Below are 15,319 nucleotides of genomic sequence, written 5' to 3'. Positions count from 1 at the left end.
TCTTTGTTGCAGAGCCGGCTTGAAACCACACGATGTGAGATCTGCACTCCCTGAAACCACATACATATCATCTTAGTCTAATATTAGACTTTGAGTTGGCATACAGTAGGCCCAACCCCAGTGGCCTGTAGATTAGCTGACGGCAGCAGAATCCAGAACAGTTTTACCTCTGGACAGTAGCTATGTTTTCTATCAGGTGACGCAGACAACAGATGATTACAGATGAGGGACATCCATCAAAAATGTGTCTTTATTACTGAAGGAAAGGACATAGGCCACTATAGCTGTATTGAATGCAGACTCAGCCAGATAAGCAGGGCACATCATTAAAGTTTCTGTGGCATGCTGTCATACATTTCTCTAATTCATGGATCCTGGCCTTGCTCTTTCCCTGATTCATGATACAAGAAGACAGGTTATTGTGTTCCAGAAGTGAAATATATGCTGTAATTCTGGAGTGTTTACACAGCATGCTGTTAAATTACAGTCTGACTTGGGATGAACATGATAGGTAGTGAATAATTTGCAGGGAGACGGCAGACAGCATAGCTTTTTTTCTGTGCCAGGTCAGTGTTTGTTGCACAAGAAGGATAAAGGGAAGAATTGGCTTTGCAAAAGTGGCATGTGCAGATTCACGACAGAGATGCACTAACAGTTTGTCATCTTAAATCCTGAGACTTAGCTTGCGTGCAAGTCAGAATCTGTTAAATTGAACCCTTCTGTTCCTCACTCAAAATCTTCCTTTTGGTGCAGTGGTCAGAGCTGCAATATTAAAAGAAAGGCCAGTGTCCAGAAGGCTGACATTTGTCCACAAATACAGCTCGGGAAAAAGTTAGACCACTGCACCTTTTTCTTTCCTTTCCAATAACGTTGAAAAGTCAATAATATTCAATCCACTCGTGTTAAATGTGACACTTTTATGAGTTCTGCATCAGTGATTTGCTCTCAGTGGCAATGAATAGATTTCAAACAAAAATACGAGTCACAATGATACAAGAAGAGTTTGTCCTCACAAAAAAACTGAGGTAGATGAGAAGATGAAAAACACAAATACAAATAGTCAAAGGTGTTGTTGTGAATGCTGTGCTGTAGCCTTCCTGTAGTGGGATGATTGGATGGTGGGCCCTGGATTGCAGAGAAGTCTCGGTCCCTGTGTGCTTCTTCTTGCTGGGCCAGGAGAACCACCTGTTGTCAAGGCTGGCATCTCCCCACGGAGCACAGCTCCACTACTGAGCTCTCTCTCCCCTGAGACACATGCCAGAGAGAGGAGCGGAGAGACAAATAAAGATATAGACCTCCAAGGATTCTCCTCAAAGCCCTGTTTCTGCTCAGCGGGCAAGTGATAATGAGGGAACACATAAACCTGCGCGCATACATGCACACGGGCATGTGTACACACACAAAGATGTGCTGGTGCATATTAACTCGCGATACACAGGATCAGCCCGTAATGGACGTGCACTCTGCGACAGACGCACTCACACGTGCATAGAACGGTGTTATTAAAAGCCTTGTTCTGTTCCTCTAAGCACGTAGAGAGAGAGGTAATTTGCGGGCCGTTTCCAGGTGGTCTCCTCGAAACAATACCAGGCTGAGAGTGGCTTGTCTGGGAGAAGCGAGGCAGTTAAAGAGCCAGAGCCTGGAAGAACAGTACCATGCCTCTTATTGTTCCATGGCAGTAAATCCATGGACTCTGTGGGAGATTGAGCGCTCCTCCTCAGGGCTCCGTGGCTGTATAAGGCCCCTGGGGAGTGGTCTAATAGCAGGAGGCCAGGCCAAGCTAGACCAGGCTTTGTTCCCTGGGCATGCGTGCCAGTGTAGACCCTGGCTTATCCACTTCAGCTCTGCACTCTGGCCCAGGGAGGGAGCGGAACAAAAACAGCAGTGTAACCAGACACGCAGTCCTCGTTCGGGGAATGTTGTAGGGAGGAGAGGAGGGGAGGAGAGGAGGGAGGAGGGGAGGGAGGAGGGGAGGGGGGGGGGGGTAATTAAAAACACCAGCCTCTTGTTTGATTTTGCAGCCCCACAGACTGGATACAGTGTTTTATGGTATGACTTCACGCTGGCTAAACACACACACATACACAGAAACACACACACACGCAACCTTTATACGCAAGGCTAACAGGACCACTTAAACCCATAAACCTGTTATGCCTTCCCTCTCTCTGTTTGAGCGTGGGTCTAAGAATCCCTCCTTGGCTGTTCTTGCTAGGCCAGAGGGTGTTATTGTCCCAGGTTGAGGCTTTGCATACAGATAGCTTCCTAGCTCTGTTGGCTGGCTCACAGGAAGATCGTTTGGCCCCACTATGACAGCACATCCTCCAGGGGTAGAAAAGAGTCTTTCTCCCCGACCGGAGGTCTGGCCAGGGGAGACAGCCTTTCCCACACTGCCGAGTGTGTGGACTGATTCCCAAATACCAGCACCACGCTCGCTGTAATTTTTCACTCTCTTTTCATCCTGTCTCTTTTTTTCTTCTTCCTTTACCATTTCCTCCCTCTTTCTCCCTCATTTAGGACTCTCTCTTTCACCCCTCACTTCCTTTTCTCTTTCTCTCTCTCCCTTGCTCTCATTTATCCGTCTGACGGGTCTGTGAATAGCGGAGGGCCTCAGTCTCCTATGCTGCATGAGCAGAGCTGGGTTTGGCCAGTCAGGAGGCTGGCTGGAGGTGCTGGTCCCGCCTGGCCCTGTGGTTGCGTAGCCAGCCAAAGGGAGAAGTCAGGGCAGCCACACTGGTGGGGGAGAGGCTGGTCTGGAGGCCGGAGGCAGGTCTGGAGGTGGGGAGAGAGGAGCCGGGGAGAGGCGAGAGGCTGCGGTTGAGATGCCGGGCCTCCAGAGTCCCACTGCTGGGGAATGAACTGGCTGATGTCATGGGAAGCACTTTGTCTGCTCAAACAAACTAACCCCTACTGCTGTCCGCCTGAGCTCTGAGGGAAGGAGTGGGATCAGCAGAACCCATGATCTCCGTGATCTCATCACAACCAGCACCATGTGTCACAGAGTCACAGTGATCTGGGTCTTTACCGTGAACAGGGACAGCGGCAGAAGTTGTAAACATCATGTTACAAAATAACAATCACATGACAGCACCAGAATCTCTAGTCTCATCTTAAAGCCTTTTGTGTGTGTATGTGTGTGTGTGTATTTTCCTCCAGAATGCCATGGTGTCCTTTAAGGAGTTGTGTGGGCTGACTCCGGCGGCCAACATGAAGCAGTGCATCCTCACCGTGTCCACCTGGCTGATGAACAGTGAGCGAGGCCTGAGGGTCACCGTGGACCTGAGTGAGACCTACCCCACCATGGAGGCCCAGGGGCTGGTCCCAGAGCTGCTCCGCAAGGTCCTCAACGCCTACGACATGGTACGCCCACGTGTTCACACACACACATACTCACTCACTCAGAGTTACAATGTGCTAAGATAGCATCTTGCGTTGTGCTGCGATGGGCGTTTCCTCGTCTGTAGAGCAGTTGTTCCTGCTGCTCAACCTCTCCCTGGTATCCCATCCTGCTGAGCGAGTCCTCAGCCATCGCTCTCCATCCGGCCTCCTGTCTCTTTCAAGGAGGGCTCCTCCATTATGAACTTAGGAATCCTCTGCCTGTTGGTATCTTCCAACACGGGGGCGAGGGGAGGGGGGAGACGGAGGCTTCCAGGCGCTCTACTCAAGCCCTCGTGAGCAACACCAGAGCTCCCCTCCGCTGACCCACTTCGCCGGGTCGGCCCCACCACGCAGCAGACGGGGTGGAGAGGTGGGCCGGCACGGCGAAGTGGGTCAGCGAAGGGGAGCTCTGGTGTTGCTCACGAAGCCGCCGCGTCCACAGAGTTGAGATCCCAGGATCACCCCTCTGCTGACACCTGCAGTGCAGCGCTGACAGAAGCGCTCCCCAGAGGAGACCTAAATAGCATCTGCTCTGAATTTCATGAGCCTCTCCTGTGAGAATGGCTACTCAGTAGCCGTAAGGGCAGCTGCTACATTACATTTGCATGCGAGGAGCCAAAGAGAGGAGCTAGGTAACATTCCCCAACTTCTTGGCGTGCGAACGTGAGACATAGTCAGCTTCCCGGCGTCGAGGAGACGCGACACAACAGAGACACTGTCCTGAGGACAAGGTCAGTCAGCTGACTGTTTGGGTATACTTCCAAACGCTTTGTTCAATGGCAACCACCCTGCACGAAGAACAGAGGGCCCAGTGTGTGTCTACGCCTGTGACAGCCCGAGAGAGAGAGAGAGAGAGAGAGAGAGAGAGAGAGAAACCTAGAGAAAAAGGGATGAGGCAGGACAGTATGCACACGCAAAGTGTTAAGTGTGTGCACGCGCGTGTGTGTGTACGTCCAAACTTCAGCCGTCGGGGCACAAAAGCACACTGCCGTCTGTCCTCAGACTGCTTGTGTAGGACGCTCGTGTCCTGACCCGGCAGTGAACTGAGCGTCAGCACTTTGGAACGCAGTGGTCAGCAGTCCTGTGGGACCAGCAGCATGAGGGAGACGGGGGCCAGTCCAGCCCCCCCCCCCACCCACCCAGCCACCCCAACCCCCCCCACCATTCCACTCCTCACTCACAATGTGTGCTTCCCGTTTGCGAGCTGCTATAACTATAAGTGTGAGATGTGGTTATCTTCTCCCTGACTGCTGGGTCGAGGTCAGCTGCAGCTCTAGGTGGGGCTGAGCATGGCCCTAGACGCTGCCATGGGACACCCGATCTAAGAGCCTGTCTGGACTGGAGAACACTTACACGTAGTCATTTAGCAGACGCTCTTATCCAGAGCGACTTACAGTAAAACAGGGACATTCCCCCCGAGGCAAGTAGGGTGAAGTGCCTTACCCAAGGACACAACGTCATTTGGCGCGGCCGGGAATTGAACTAGCAACCTTCAGATTACTAGCCCGATTCCCTAACCGCTCAGCCACCTGACTCCCTTATCCCACACTTGAGAATCGTTATCGCCTCCGGTTCTTCTCCACACCAACACGGTAATGAAACCCTGCCACCTGCCAACCAGTGTGGCTGTGGGGTGTGTGGTGAAAAGTATAGAAGTACGCAGGCATTAACCATTTAACTATTCCTGTCTGTCGTTTATTAAAAGCAACCCGATGGCTCCGACACGTTGACATGATGGTGTTCCCCTGCCGAAATGTCGCTATTTTCCAACCCAACTCAATCATATTTCCCAAAGTTTCTGCGTGAATGTCACAGGAAGTGGATGTGTTTTCCCCTGGGCTTTGGGTAGGCACTATTGCGTAATGAGGAAGTGTTTTGTGACCCACTTCCTGTGCACATGGGCTTCCTCCCCCAGATGATCCAGACGAGCAGGACTCTGATTGAGTCAGCAGACGGCGTCTACTCCAAGCTCACACAAGCTCAGCGGGCAGGTAAGGACACGTCTGCACCTCACACATCCTCATGGCTCTCACTCTCAGGGCAAAACCAACTCTAAAACGACTCTCACTGATTCTGATTCAGATCCGAATGTGAATCAGAAACAAGTTGAATCTCCTAGTGAGTGTACAGAAACGAGGAAGCTGCTTTGGTGGGCAGGTGCATGCCATAAACATATTAGAATCTTATGAGATAGGTGGCTGCGTAGACTATATGGGATACAACAGCTATTCCAAACCAATGTCAACAACGCTCCATCATCGGCGTCAGCATGGTCGTCATCGGCGACGGACGTGCTGTGTCGTTTGGAATGCGTCATTGCCGTCCTTTGTGAGTCACGACAGACGGCCTGTGATGTCAACAGGGAGGGGATCGCTATCTCGGAGTCCCTGAAGAGACAGGGTGACAAAGAGGAGGAGGTGGAGAAAAGCACTGTCCATTACATTGACTACCATTCGACCGCATAGAAAATACCTTTAGGAACAACATTGGAACTGCTAGTTAGTTATGGTTTAAATAAGGTCTACCAGTACGAACTACGACATCAGTGGCTGGGCTTTCCAGGTGTTAGCGGGTTGTTAACATTCAAATCCCAAATCTTGTTTTGGGAACACAACCTTCAACTTGTCCTTTACAACATCCTCTTCCCCTGGATGTTGGCCAGGGCATGGGTCGAGGACTTGCTGGACTTGGATGTTGGATGTTGCCCCCGGCGTCCTCTGATGTGGCTGCCCACTGCTCCTGGCTGCTCCAGAGGGAAGCACAAAAGCACGGTGGTGTGTGTGCGACCATTCTGTGACCATTACGAAATAGTTCTTCTGCTGCTGTAGTTTTCTCTAATTAAGAGCTAAAAAAAATTTAGAGAGAGAGAGAGAGAGAGAGAGAGAGAGAGAGAGAGAGAGAGAGAGAGAGAGAGAGAGAGAGAGAGAGAGAGAGAGAGAGAGAGAGAGAGAGAGAGAGAGAGAGATAGAGAGAGAGAGAGAGAGAGAGAGAGAGAGAGAGAGAGAGAGAGAGAGAGAGAGAGAGAGAAAGAAAGAAAGAAAGAAAGAAAGAAAGAAAGGAGAGAGAAACCCAGAAAAAAAGGGATGAGGCAGGAGAATAGATGTGGATTGTGTTGTCCATGCTGCTTTTTTAAATGCAGTCCAGACTTTCAATGCACGACTATAATTGACCATAACACCATCATTTGTACAAAATGCAGCCAAATTAGAGAGCCATCGAGGGGCTTGTTCCCGGCTCCCCGCTGCGCGGCACTAATTGCTGGTTGTCTGCTTGGCCCTTCCTGGAGTGCTGCTCCAACTACAAATGGCCCAGATAGGAGAACAGAAACCGATTCTACGGCCTGAGAAAGATGAATCTTGACATGTTTAACTATCATAATTATATCTGTTTACCTACAGTGTGTTTGTCTAGTACTGGCACAATGCACAAGAGCAAGCCCACAAACAGCAAAACAAACATCCTTTCAGATCTGTCAGGACTATGGAGAGTTTAGTCAAGAAAATGACATATTAGATTTGAGCATTTATTAATTGTTACATGACATGGACATGTAGATTTGACTTCGGAGTGGATGATCTAAGGGAAGCACTCCCTGCCTCCTCAATGCAACACATACATCCATGACATATGAGGCAGGGAGCAATAGAGATATAATCCCCCTGGTGGACAGAACATACAGACAGCATGGGGAGAAGGGGATGGTGGAGGGCGGCAGCAGCACTGATCATACAACAACTGTGGTGAGTGTGTGCGTATCCGCGCAGCCTTTTAATGCCGTCTTATCGGACGTGGGCCAATGGGTTTGTGCTGCTAACACAGGTGTGGTAATGAGCGGATGACGCGCGCTGCCCGATTGGCCTGCCTGAACGAGCTGCGCTTATTCAATGCAAAACGTGCATATGCAAGCACAGTTTGGCCCCCAATGCTTGTCCACACTGGACTGAGGTAGTCACGACAAGCTCTGTGTTGTGTGTGTGTGTGTCTCTGTAGAGGTAATAATGAAGGTAGTGGATGAAGGTAGTGGATGAGGATAGTGGATGAGGATAGTGGATGAGGATAGTGGATGAGGATAGCGGATGAAGGTAGTTGATGAAGATAGTGGATGAGGATAGTGGATGAAGATAGTGGATGAGGATAGTGGATGAGGATAGTGGATGAGGATTCACACAGTTCAGCAGACAGTGAGGACACACGGCTGACACGCCCAGTGCGCCCCGGCTGACGTGCTGACGCCCTCCGTACCCTGCATGCCCCTCTTCCTTTCAGCCACCCACCACCCGCTTGGTGCCCTCCCTCGCCCGTGCGCCCTGTGCCAGGGACGTGCTGGGCAATTACCCAGAGACGGAGCCTTGGAGTTGGGCTCGAATCAATGAGCACTCCCCTGCTCTGATGCTCCGTGGCTCCACGCCCACTAAGCTCCAGAGGTCCCAGGGGCTTAGCTTGGCTCCCGCCCCACTCAGCCCCCCTCCGCCCCCCAGACCCACCGCCTCACAGCTGTGTGCTGCTGTCAGTAGGTGTCGGCAGAGGCGGGGGGGGGGGGGGGGGGGGGGGGGGGTTATGTAACAAGGAAACGTTGGGAGGGGAAATGGAGCAACAAAAAAGACTCCCCTTGGGGGGCCCAATGCATGCCAAACAGAACACTTTCCCTGACACCCAGCTCCCCCTCCGCTACCCCCCCCTCCCAGTACAAACATGCCCGGCAGGCCTCCTCCTGTCCTCTGTACCCCACCCCTGCCTGCCTCTCTTGTGCGGAGGCGATCGCAGCCCTCTGCCCGGTCGCTGCATCCATGAGCCTGTTGTGTGACAGGCAGTCTGTTATGGTCGTGCAATGTGAGGCGGAAAAAATAATAATGGAAAAAATAATAACAAGAATCTGAAGTGCGTGGAGAAAACACAAACACAGGAAGCAGTTTTTTTTTTTCTCCTCGTGTCGCAGCTTTTCCTCTGACGTCCTTGGGCTCCCAGCAGCTCCACAGAGACACAGCTGACCACCGCTGTTTACCCACGAGGCACTGGGGCAGGAGGTTAGGACCAAGTCTCCTTTGATGGAGCCCGAGATGAGATGCAAGACATGACAGGGAGTGTGTGGGTGTTTGTTAGTGTTCGTGTGGTTAATGTTTGTGTGCAGTGTGTGGGTATGTGTGTGTGGGTGTGTGTGTGTGTGTCCAGCTTAACTGAAGCACTGCAAAAGAGCGGCCACTAGTGGTTGTGTTGAATACACACCGAATCTCTGTGGTGGTACAGTTCTGTAGAGGTCATAGGTCAACACAGACGCGCATACACTCTCTTTCAATAAACGTTACTATGCGAGGCAGTCAGCCATAAGCCACAGTCAGAGATGGGGAAACAACCTTCTGAGGTGCCTTTACCATTTCAAGGGACTAAGTCATCATTGTATTACTCATCTTGTACCTGTTCAGAGAGCTGTGGCTGGGGCTGGGACTAGCATGTCTGACAAAATGTAATGATGGTTTTCTGGAGCTTTCCAACCCATGTCAGGGGTCATGCCATGGTCTGCTTGGCAGCTGCATCACCAAGTCAGATAGGGGGATGATTGGCAGAGAGGTGATGGGAAGGGCGGCAGTATGGTGGGAATTGACATCTGATTGAAGGTCCAGTTCCTATAACTGATTTGGGAGCCGAAAGGTATAATTTGTCTTTTAATGGCTGTAAAAAGGTGCAGGTGGAGTTGTGCTATTACTGTAAAGCGGCAGGTTGGGAGAGATTGACATAGAGGTGTGTGTGTGTGTGCGTCATCCAGGCAAGATTTAAAATCTGTCTGGATTGAAGCTGACAGCCATCCCCAGGTAGTCTGAGCTGTGTCATCACTCAGGGCCACCGTGGCAGGAGCAGACTTTGGCTAATGGATCGAGGGGGCGGAAGGAGATGGAAGCCCCCCTCCACACAGAGGTGTGGGCCAAGGTCATGGGGAAGCAGGGGTCACTCTGATCTGGGGGCGACCCAGATCCCCCCCCACCACCACCACCACCACCCCCCCCCTCCCGCCCCTTTCTGTGCCAGCTCTGCCCAGTCATTATGGCTGCTAATCAGTTGAATTTGGCCAGTGACGCTGACGTGTTGATGAGGAAGGAGAGGTGCTGGATGAAACCCCTTGGGCTTCCCCGACGGCTCCCCATCAAACGCTGTTAATAAGGGACCAGCTGTGACACACACTCTGGCACCTCCAGGTGCTACCGGCATGTGTGTGTGTGTGTGTGTGTGTGTGTGTGTGGTGGTGTGGGCGTGTGTTTGAATGCATTAGCTCGTGTTTGTGTGTGTGTGTGGGCACAGAATTGTGTGTTGTATAGGTGAGTGTAATCTGAGGCTTGTAGACAGCAGTGGGAAAGATTGGTTGGGCCAGGTGTAGGGGTCAGTATGACAGGAGAACAGCCTTGTCCTGGTTGGCTGGCTGGCTGTCTGGCTGGTTGTGGGCTGGCTGGTTGGCTGGTTGACACACATCGTACTGATCATGCTTATTTCTTGATGTCCACTGTCAATAGAGAATCCCTCTGCCTGCTTTGGAATGGTTATCATCCAATTTGTGTAGATTCCATTACCATGGAAATATGGGGGATAAAGAGCTCTCTCTCTGTCTCTCTTTACAATGTTGGTGCGGGTGTTTAAAGTGGCACATCCCCATCTCTCCCTTGTTCTCTAATGAAATGCTGCTTGGACTGCTTCCTGCACATCAATAGGATGGATAAAGGAAACACTCTCCCTATCTTTCCTTTTGAGAAACTCTCTCCTTTCTGTGGTTCCTTACACAATTACCTTCTTTATGAATCCATGCATCTTATTTTACATTACTTAATTACATTTCTGTCTCTCTTCTATTTAATTTATTCCCTCTGTCCATTTCCCTGTGTTTACCTGACTATTTCTCTCTCTCTCTCTCTCTTTCTCTCTCTCTCTCTCTCTCTCTCTCTGTATATGGAGCATAAGTAATGGCCACTGCCGCAGTACTCATTACACAGTGAAAAAGAGGCCTCTGTGCTCCATAGAGACTGAAAGCGTCTGCATACTCTGATTATAGCACTGTGTGTGTGTGTGTGGGTGGGTGGGTGCATGTGTGTGTGTGTGCGAGAGAGAGAGAGAGAGAGAGAGAGAGAGAGAGAGAGAGAGAGAGAGAGAGAGAGAAGAGAGAGAGAGGGGGGGGGGTGGCGATGTGTAGGTGGAAGCTGAGCCCAGTCAGGAGAGACATGTTGTCACCCCTCGTCCCGCCTGTCGCTCTCTGAGCACATCCAAGCGCCGACATGCCTGCTCTGCTCGGCTAGTCTGTCTGTAGAGCACTGCTCCCTCCATTCTCTTCCCTTCCATCTCTGTCTCTCACTCTCTCGCTGTCTCTCTCTCTGTCTCTCTCTCGCTGTCTCCAAGCTAAGCATGAGATCCGACCAGTAAGCCAGCCCACATTACGTTGTGCCATGGGGTGCCTTTATTAGTAACTCAAGTTGAAGTGACATTAAGTAACAACACTGTTGGAGGACGGGGGGGACGGGGGGGACGGGAGGGGACGGGGGGGGGAGAAGAGGCTTAATAATTGGGAAATGAAACGTTCCAACAGGATGGCCGACAAGGTCCCTCAAGCTCTAGTCGTAACTGCGGAAGCTCTCCGCTCCCTGTCTGCCTTATAGCGTCTGTCTCCCCTCGTCACCAGAACACATCCACCACAGTACCAGTAGGCGGGCTCGTTACGCAGACTAGATGATCCAATCAGCCCGAACCCTGTTAACACAACTCTGGATATCACAAATGGATGTTCTGCGATGGCTTTACATCACACATTAGGGTGATTCACTGCAGCAGCCGAGGAGGCCTGTAGCTGCAGACGAGCAGTTAGCACTGAGAAACACACTGGTGAAGCTCTGAGGCCCTACTGCAGAATTCATCCCCATGGTAGCGCTCAAGTTTTTATTACAAGAGGAGAAAACGAGTGAACTGTCCACATGCCTATGGCTTGTTTTGTACATTAGGCATAAATAGTCTACCTCAATCATAACTGTTTTTGTATGAGATAAAATATCTTTATTTTTTGCGAGTTCCGTGAAGGCTAGTTTAAGATCTAGGCACAGCAGTGAGTGAAGGCAGTGCTCGCTTAAGAGAAGTTATGAGTCGGTGAAGTTAGGGCTTAGTCAACGTCTAAGGACTAGGAGTCCTAAAGAGATCAGGGAAGGACGTTCTACTGAACAGTAGAAAAAAATATCAAAAGTGGTCACCTTTTTATTATTATCACACCCAGACACTATTTATACCTCCCTGGCCCAGTTAGAAATCTCATGGACAAGGGCCAACATGTGAGCCAGTAATAACCTCCTCTCTTTCCCTCTCATGTTCTATCTCCATGGCTGGTGGCTAGGATGTAAGCCACGCGAAGGGGATGGTCTAAAGTTGGGTATGCATTGTATGTGTGTGCAAGTGCGTGTCTGCGCCTGAATGTGTGTGCCAGCGCTTGTGTGTGCGAGAGCGTGTGGACTTTGGGGACCTGGGATTTTTAGACAGGAAGGAAAAAGACCAGGGCCAACGAGAGGGTGACATACTTTCCTTTTCCAGGAAGAGACTTTAAGTGGAGCAGAAAGGGTCAGGGAATCTATATGTTGTCTTGAGAGTTAGATGTTATTGGACTGGAGCAGAAGTGCCAGACTAATAGCCTCACAGTCAGCCAGTGCAGTGAACAGTCTTGCTGCTCACCCCAAAGTAGTTTCCCACCGACAGACAGAACTGGAGTTCATGAACACTGTGATTGAGAGTCTCTCACTGTGATTATTACCTGGAGGGAGTCTTCCTGTGCTAACACAACTCTGCTGTTTTTGGTTGCTGTTTTTTGAACAGGGCTGGACTTTCACGAAGACCTGCACCGCATTGGGGCTAAGGAAGGCCTGAAGGGGAGGAAGCTGCAGAAGGCCATGGAGAGTTACGCCTGGAACATCACGGTGCTCAAGGTGAGGTTTCCTCCTCATGGCTGCATGGCAGCAACATGGCACGCTCATACAGGACACGCCACCTTGTTCCCATGACAGCCACAGGGGAGGGTAGTCTCACAGCTCCAGGATGTCAAGTTTCTCTGTACACATCCCATCATCACCTGGACCAGAACGAACACACACACACACACACACACACTTCTTATGCAGATGACTCTTTTCTAATCCCTAAATCTCCTAATTAATCTGTGATGCTTCAGTTGTATAGTTTGCAGGCTCAACAGGAACCGACACAAAAACACATGATAAGATTGTGATATTCTTTAAGTGTTTGTAAACATGCATAGTGAGCATACCCCCCCCCCCCCCGCCCGCCCATCACCAACCCCCCCCCACACACACACACACACCACGCTGTAAGCTTCCAGCTCCGAGACACGGCCCACATTCTGTGTGTTCAGCAGTACACAGCCTTATAAGACATGCACATTTGTGTTGTGTTTGTTGGCCCCCCCCACCCCCAACACACACTCATGCGCTTACAAACTCCCCCCACCGGCAGGATGATTTTTACCAGTGGAGGTGCCCATGGGGGGCGGGGGTGCTCCGAGCCCCCTGGCTCTGCCCGGGACGCTGGCCCAGCATCAGATAAACCTGCACAACACCTTCATTTCGCAGCCCATATGAATCATTACCTTTGGTGATACCAAAGAGTGATAACACTGTTAACGCAGCTTAGACACAGCACATCCTCACCTCTGATTGGCTGGCTGCCCAGCCGGCCAGATCATGCCTGAGCAGGAATGTGAGATCCGTCTATGCCCTCTCATCTCAGCTGCTAATTATATTTCAGACTGAGTGAAATGGCATGCAGGGTCAGGTGTCTTCTGGACGGCCATGCAGACGGGCAGAGATCAGCCGTCTCAGGTGGTTTTAACACCAGGCCAATCTTCATCACGCAGGGCAAACCACCCCTGAAAAGGTGAAGTTGAAAAGAATTGGACTGGAAAATAGTCCAAAAAAGAGTCCGTTCTATGATTCTATGTAAGGCTTCTCTTGTAGTAGACCAGGCATCTTTATTTAATTTTTTTATGCAGCCGAACACTTGCTCACACGATCAAATCCCTAACTGTGTTGCACCCCCATCCTTCTCTGGTCTTACAGTAAGAATCACGGGAACATTCTAGTCATGTTTGTTACTGTAGAGGATGGAGATTTGGAAAGAATCGCTGTGCGTCGCTTTGCCAAGCTTGGCAGCCTTGCCCCGTCAACTCACCACCAAGAAACGTCCAGATCCACAGCTCGTGGGCTCAGTGGCTCCTCCAGCCTGCCAGGTCTATCTGCTGGGCACTGGTAGGCAGGGGGCAGGGAGAGAGAGAGAGAGAGACAGAGAGACAGAGAGAGAGAGACAGAGAGAGAGAGACAGAGACAGAGAGAGACAGAGAGAGAGAGAGAGAGAGAGAGACAGAGACAGAGAGAGACAGAGAGAGAGACAGAGAGACAGAGAGAGAGAGAGAGAGACAGAGAGACAAAGAGACAGAGAGAGAGAGAGAGAGAGAGAGAGAGAGAGCGAGCGAGCGAGAGAGAGAGAGAGAGAGCGATGGGGACAGAAATGATAAAAACTATGAGAGGACAGTGTGCCAAGAGAACATAATGGATTCCTTTTATAGAAGCATATGAGACTCCAAAGACTGAGACTGTGGAGTTGGGGGATTGGGGGGTGGATCATGGCCCCAGCTCCCGCGACACCTGTTCGTCCAAGTGAGGTACTGGGCTTGATCAAAGAGCTTCTAATGGCTTGACGGAGCACATCCAAATCTGGTCCAGAAATTGTGGCAAAGCTAAGTCAATATGAAAGCAAGCTATCAAACGGCAGCAATGAAGTGTCTTAGAATAAAAAAAATGGAGGTTGGTCCGTGGTGAGAGTGGGGGGTGGGGGTGGGGGTGAGGATGGGGGGGTGGGGGTGGGGGGGTGGGGGTGGACATGGCCGAGTCCCAGCCCGTTGTGATTTGACTCTGGCACCACAAGCCTATCCTTTTGCTGGCTTACTTCTGGCCCTGTGAGTCATTGCTTACATAATTCATGTTTTTCAAACACATGATTTATTCATTCTGTTGGATTGTGTGCTAAGGCTGTTTCAGGTAGAGAGGCTTCTCTTTAAACATTACCATCACATGAGGGTTGGACTTGGGATTTTTTTGTCCAGGTCAGTACTTGCCAGACACTGCTACAGCTAGTGTGGTCCACCACCAGTGTGGCCTGAGACAATGGCAATGCAGTGTATTCTTCAACTCTCTAAGGCCTGGGAATATATGCTGCTCGAGACATGGACTTTAGCTTTAAGAGTCTTCCCATTGGGTGACAGGACCTCATAGTCCAGCTTGCTCTGAAAGGCTGCCGGGTTAGTGTGTAGGGATGAGGCGCAATAGGGGGCCAAGAGCTGTTCAGAATTGGAGTTGGAGAGAGGAGTCTATAAACAAAGATGGATGGGCTAGAGACAGCAGAGTGGGCTGAGAGGGGGGCAGGAGAGAGGAGAGTTCAGGGTGGGGCAGGAGAGAGGAGGGTTCAGGGTGGGGCAGGAGAGAGGAGAGTTCAGGGTGGGGCAGGAGAGAGGAGAGTTCAGGGTGGGGCAGGAGAGAGGAGAGTTCAGGGTGGGGCAGGAGAGAGGAGAGTTCAGGGTGGGGCAGGAGAGAGGAGAGTTCAGGGTGGGGCAGGAGAGAGGAGGGTTCAGGGTGGGGCAAGAGAGAGGAGAGTTCAGGGTGGGGCAGGAGAGAGGAGGGTTCAGGGTGGGGCAGGAGAGAGGAGAGTTCAGGGTGGGGCAGGAGAGAGGAGGGTTCAGGGTGGGGCAGGAGAGAGGAGGGTTCAGGGTGGGGTTAAGCTACCTAAATTACCCAGTGTCACCACCCTCCTCCGTTGCTTGTTCTGGCTTCAGGTGAGATGCCACCACTGAGACGGAATGAGCTCTATGTTTCCATCAGGGGGGCAGAGAGTCTCTCCTATCTACCCACCTGACTCTAGAACT

General features: G+C 51.1%; 1 protein-coding gene across 1 annotated transcript in view; it reads left to right on the top strand.

The window, feature by feature from the left end:
* Positions 1 to 15,319, top strand: part of LOC146253072 (inactive phospholipase C-like protein 2) — a 53,398-nt gene that overhangs the window by 36,334 nt on the left and 1,745 nt on the right. The window contains exons 3-5 of the mRNA XM_084676822.1: positions 3,157 to 3,360; positions 5,294 to 5,369; positions 12,205 to 12,314. Coding sequence (XP_084532948.1) covers positions 3,157 to 3,360; positions 5,294 to 5,369; positions 12,205 to 12,314 — 390 coding nt within the window. The remainder of the gene's footprint in view (positions 1 to 3,156; positions 3,361 to 5,293; positions 5,370 to 12,204; positions 12,315 to 15,319) is intronic.

The sequence above is a fragment of the Hypomesus nipponensis genome, chromosome 17 (assembly GCF_054491055.1).
Source record: "Hypomesus nipponensis isolate SF chromosome 17, ASM5449105v1, whole genome shotgun sequence".
NCBI lineage: Eukaryota > Metazoa > Chordata > Actinopteri > Osmeriformes > Osmeridae > Hypomesus > Hypomesus nipponensis.
This window is presented reverse-complemented; position numbering and strand designations above follow the sequence as displayed.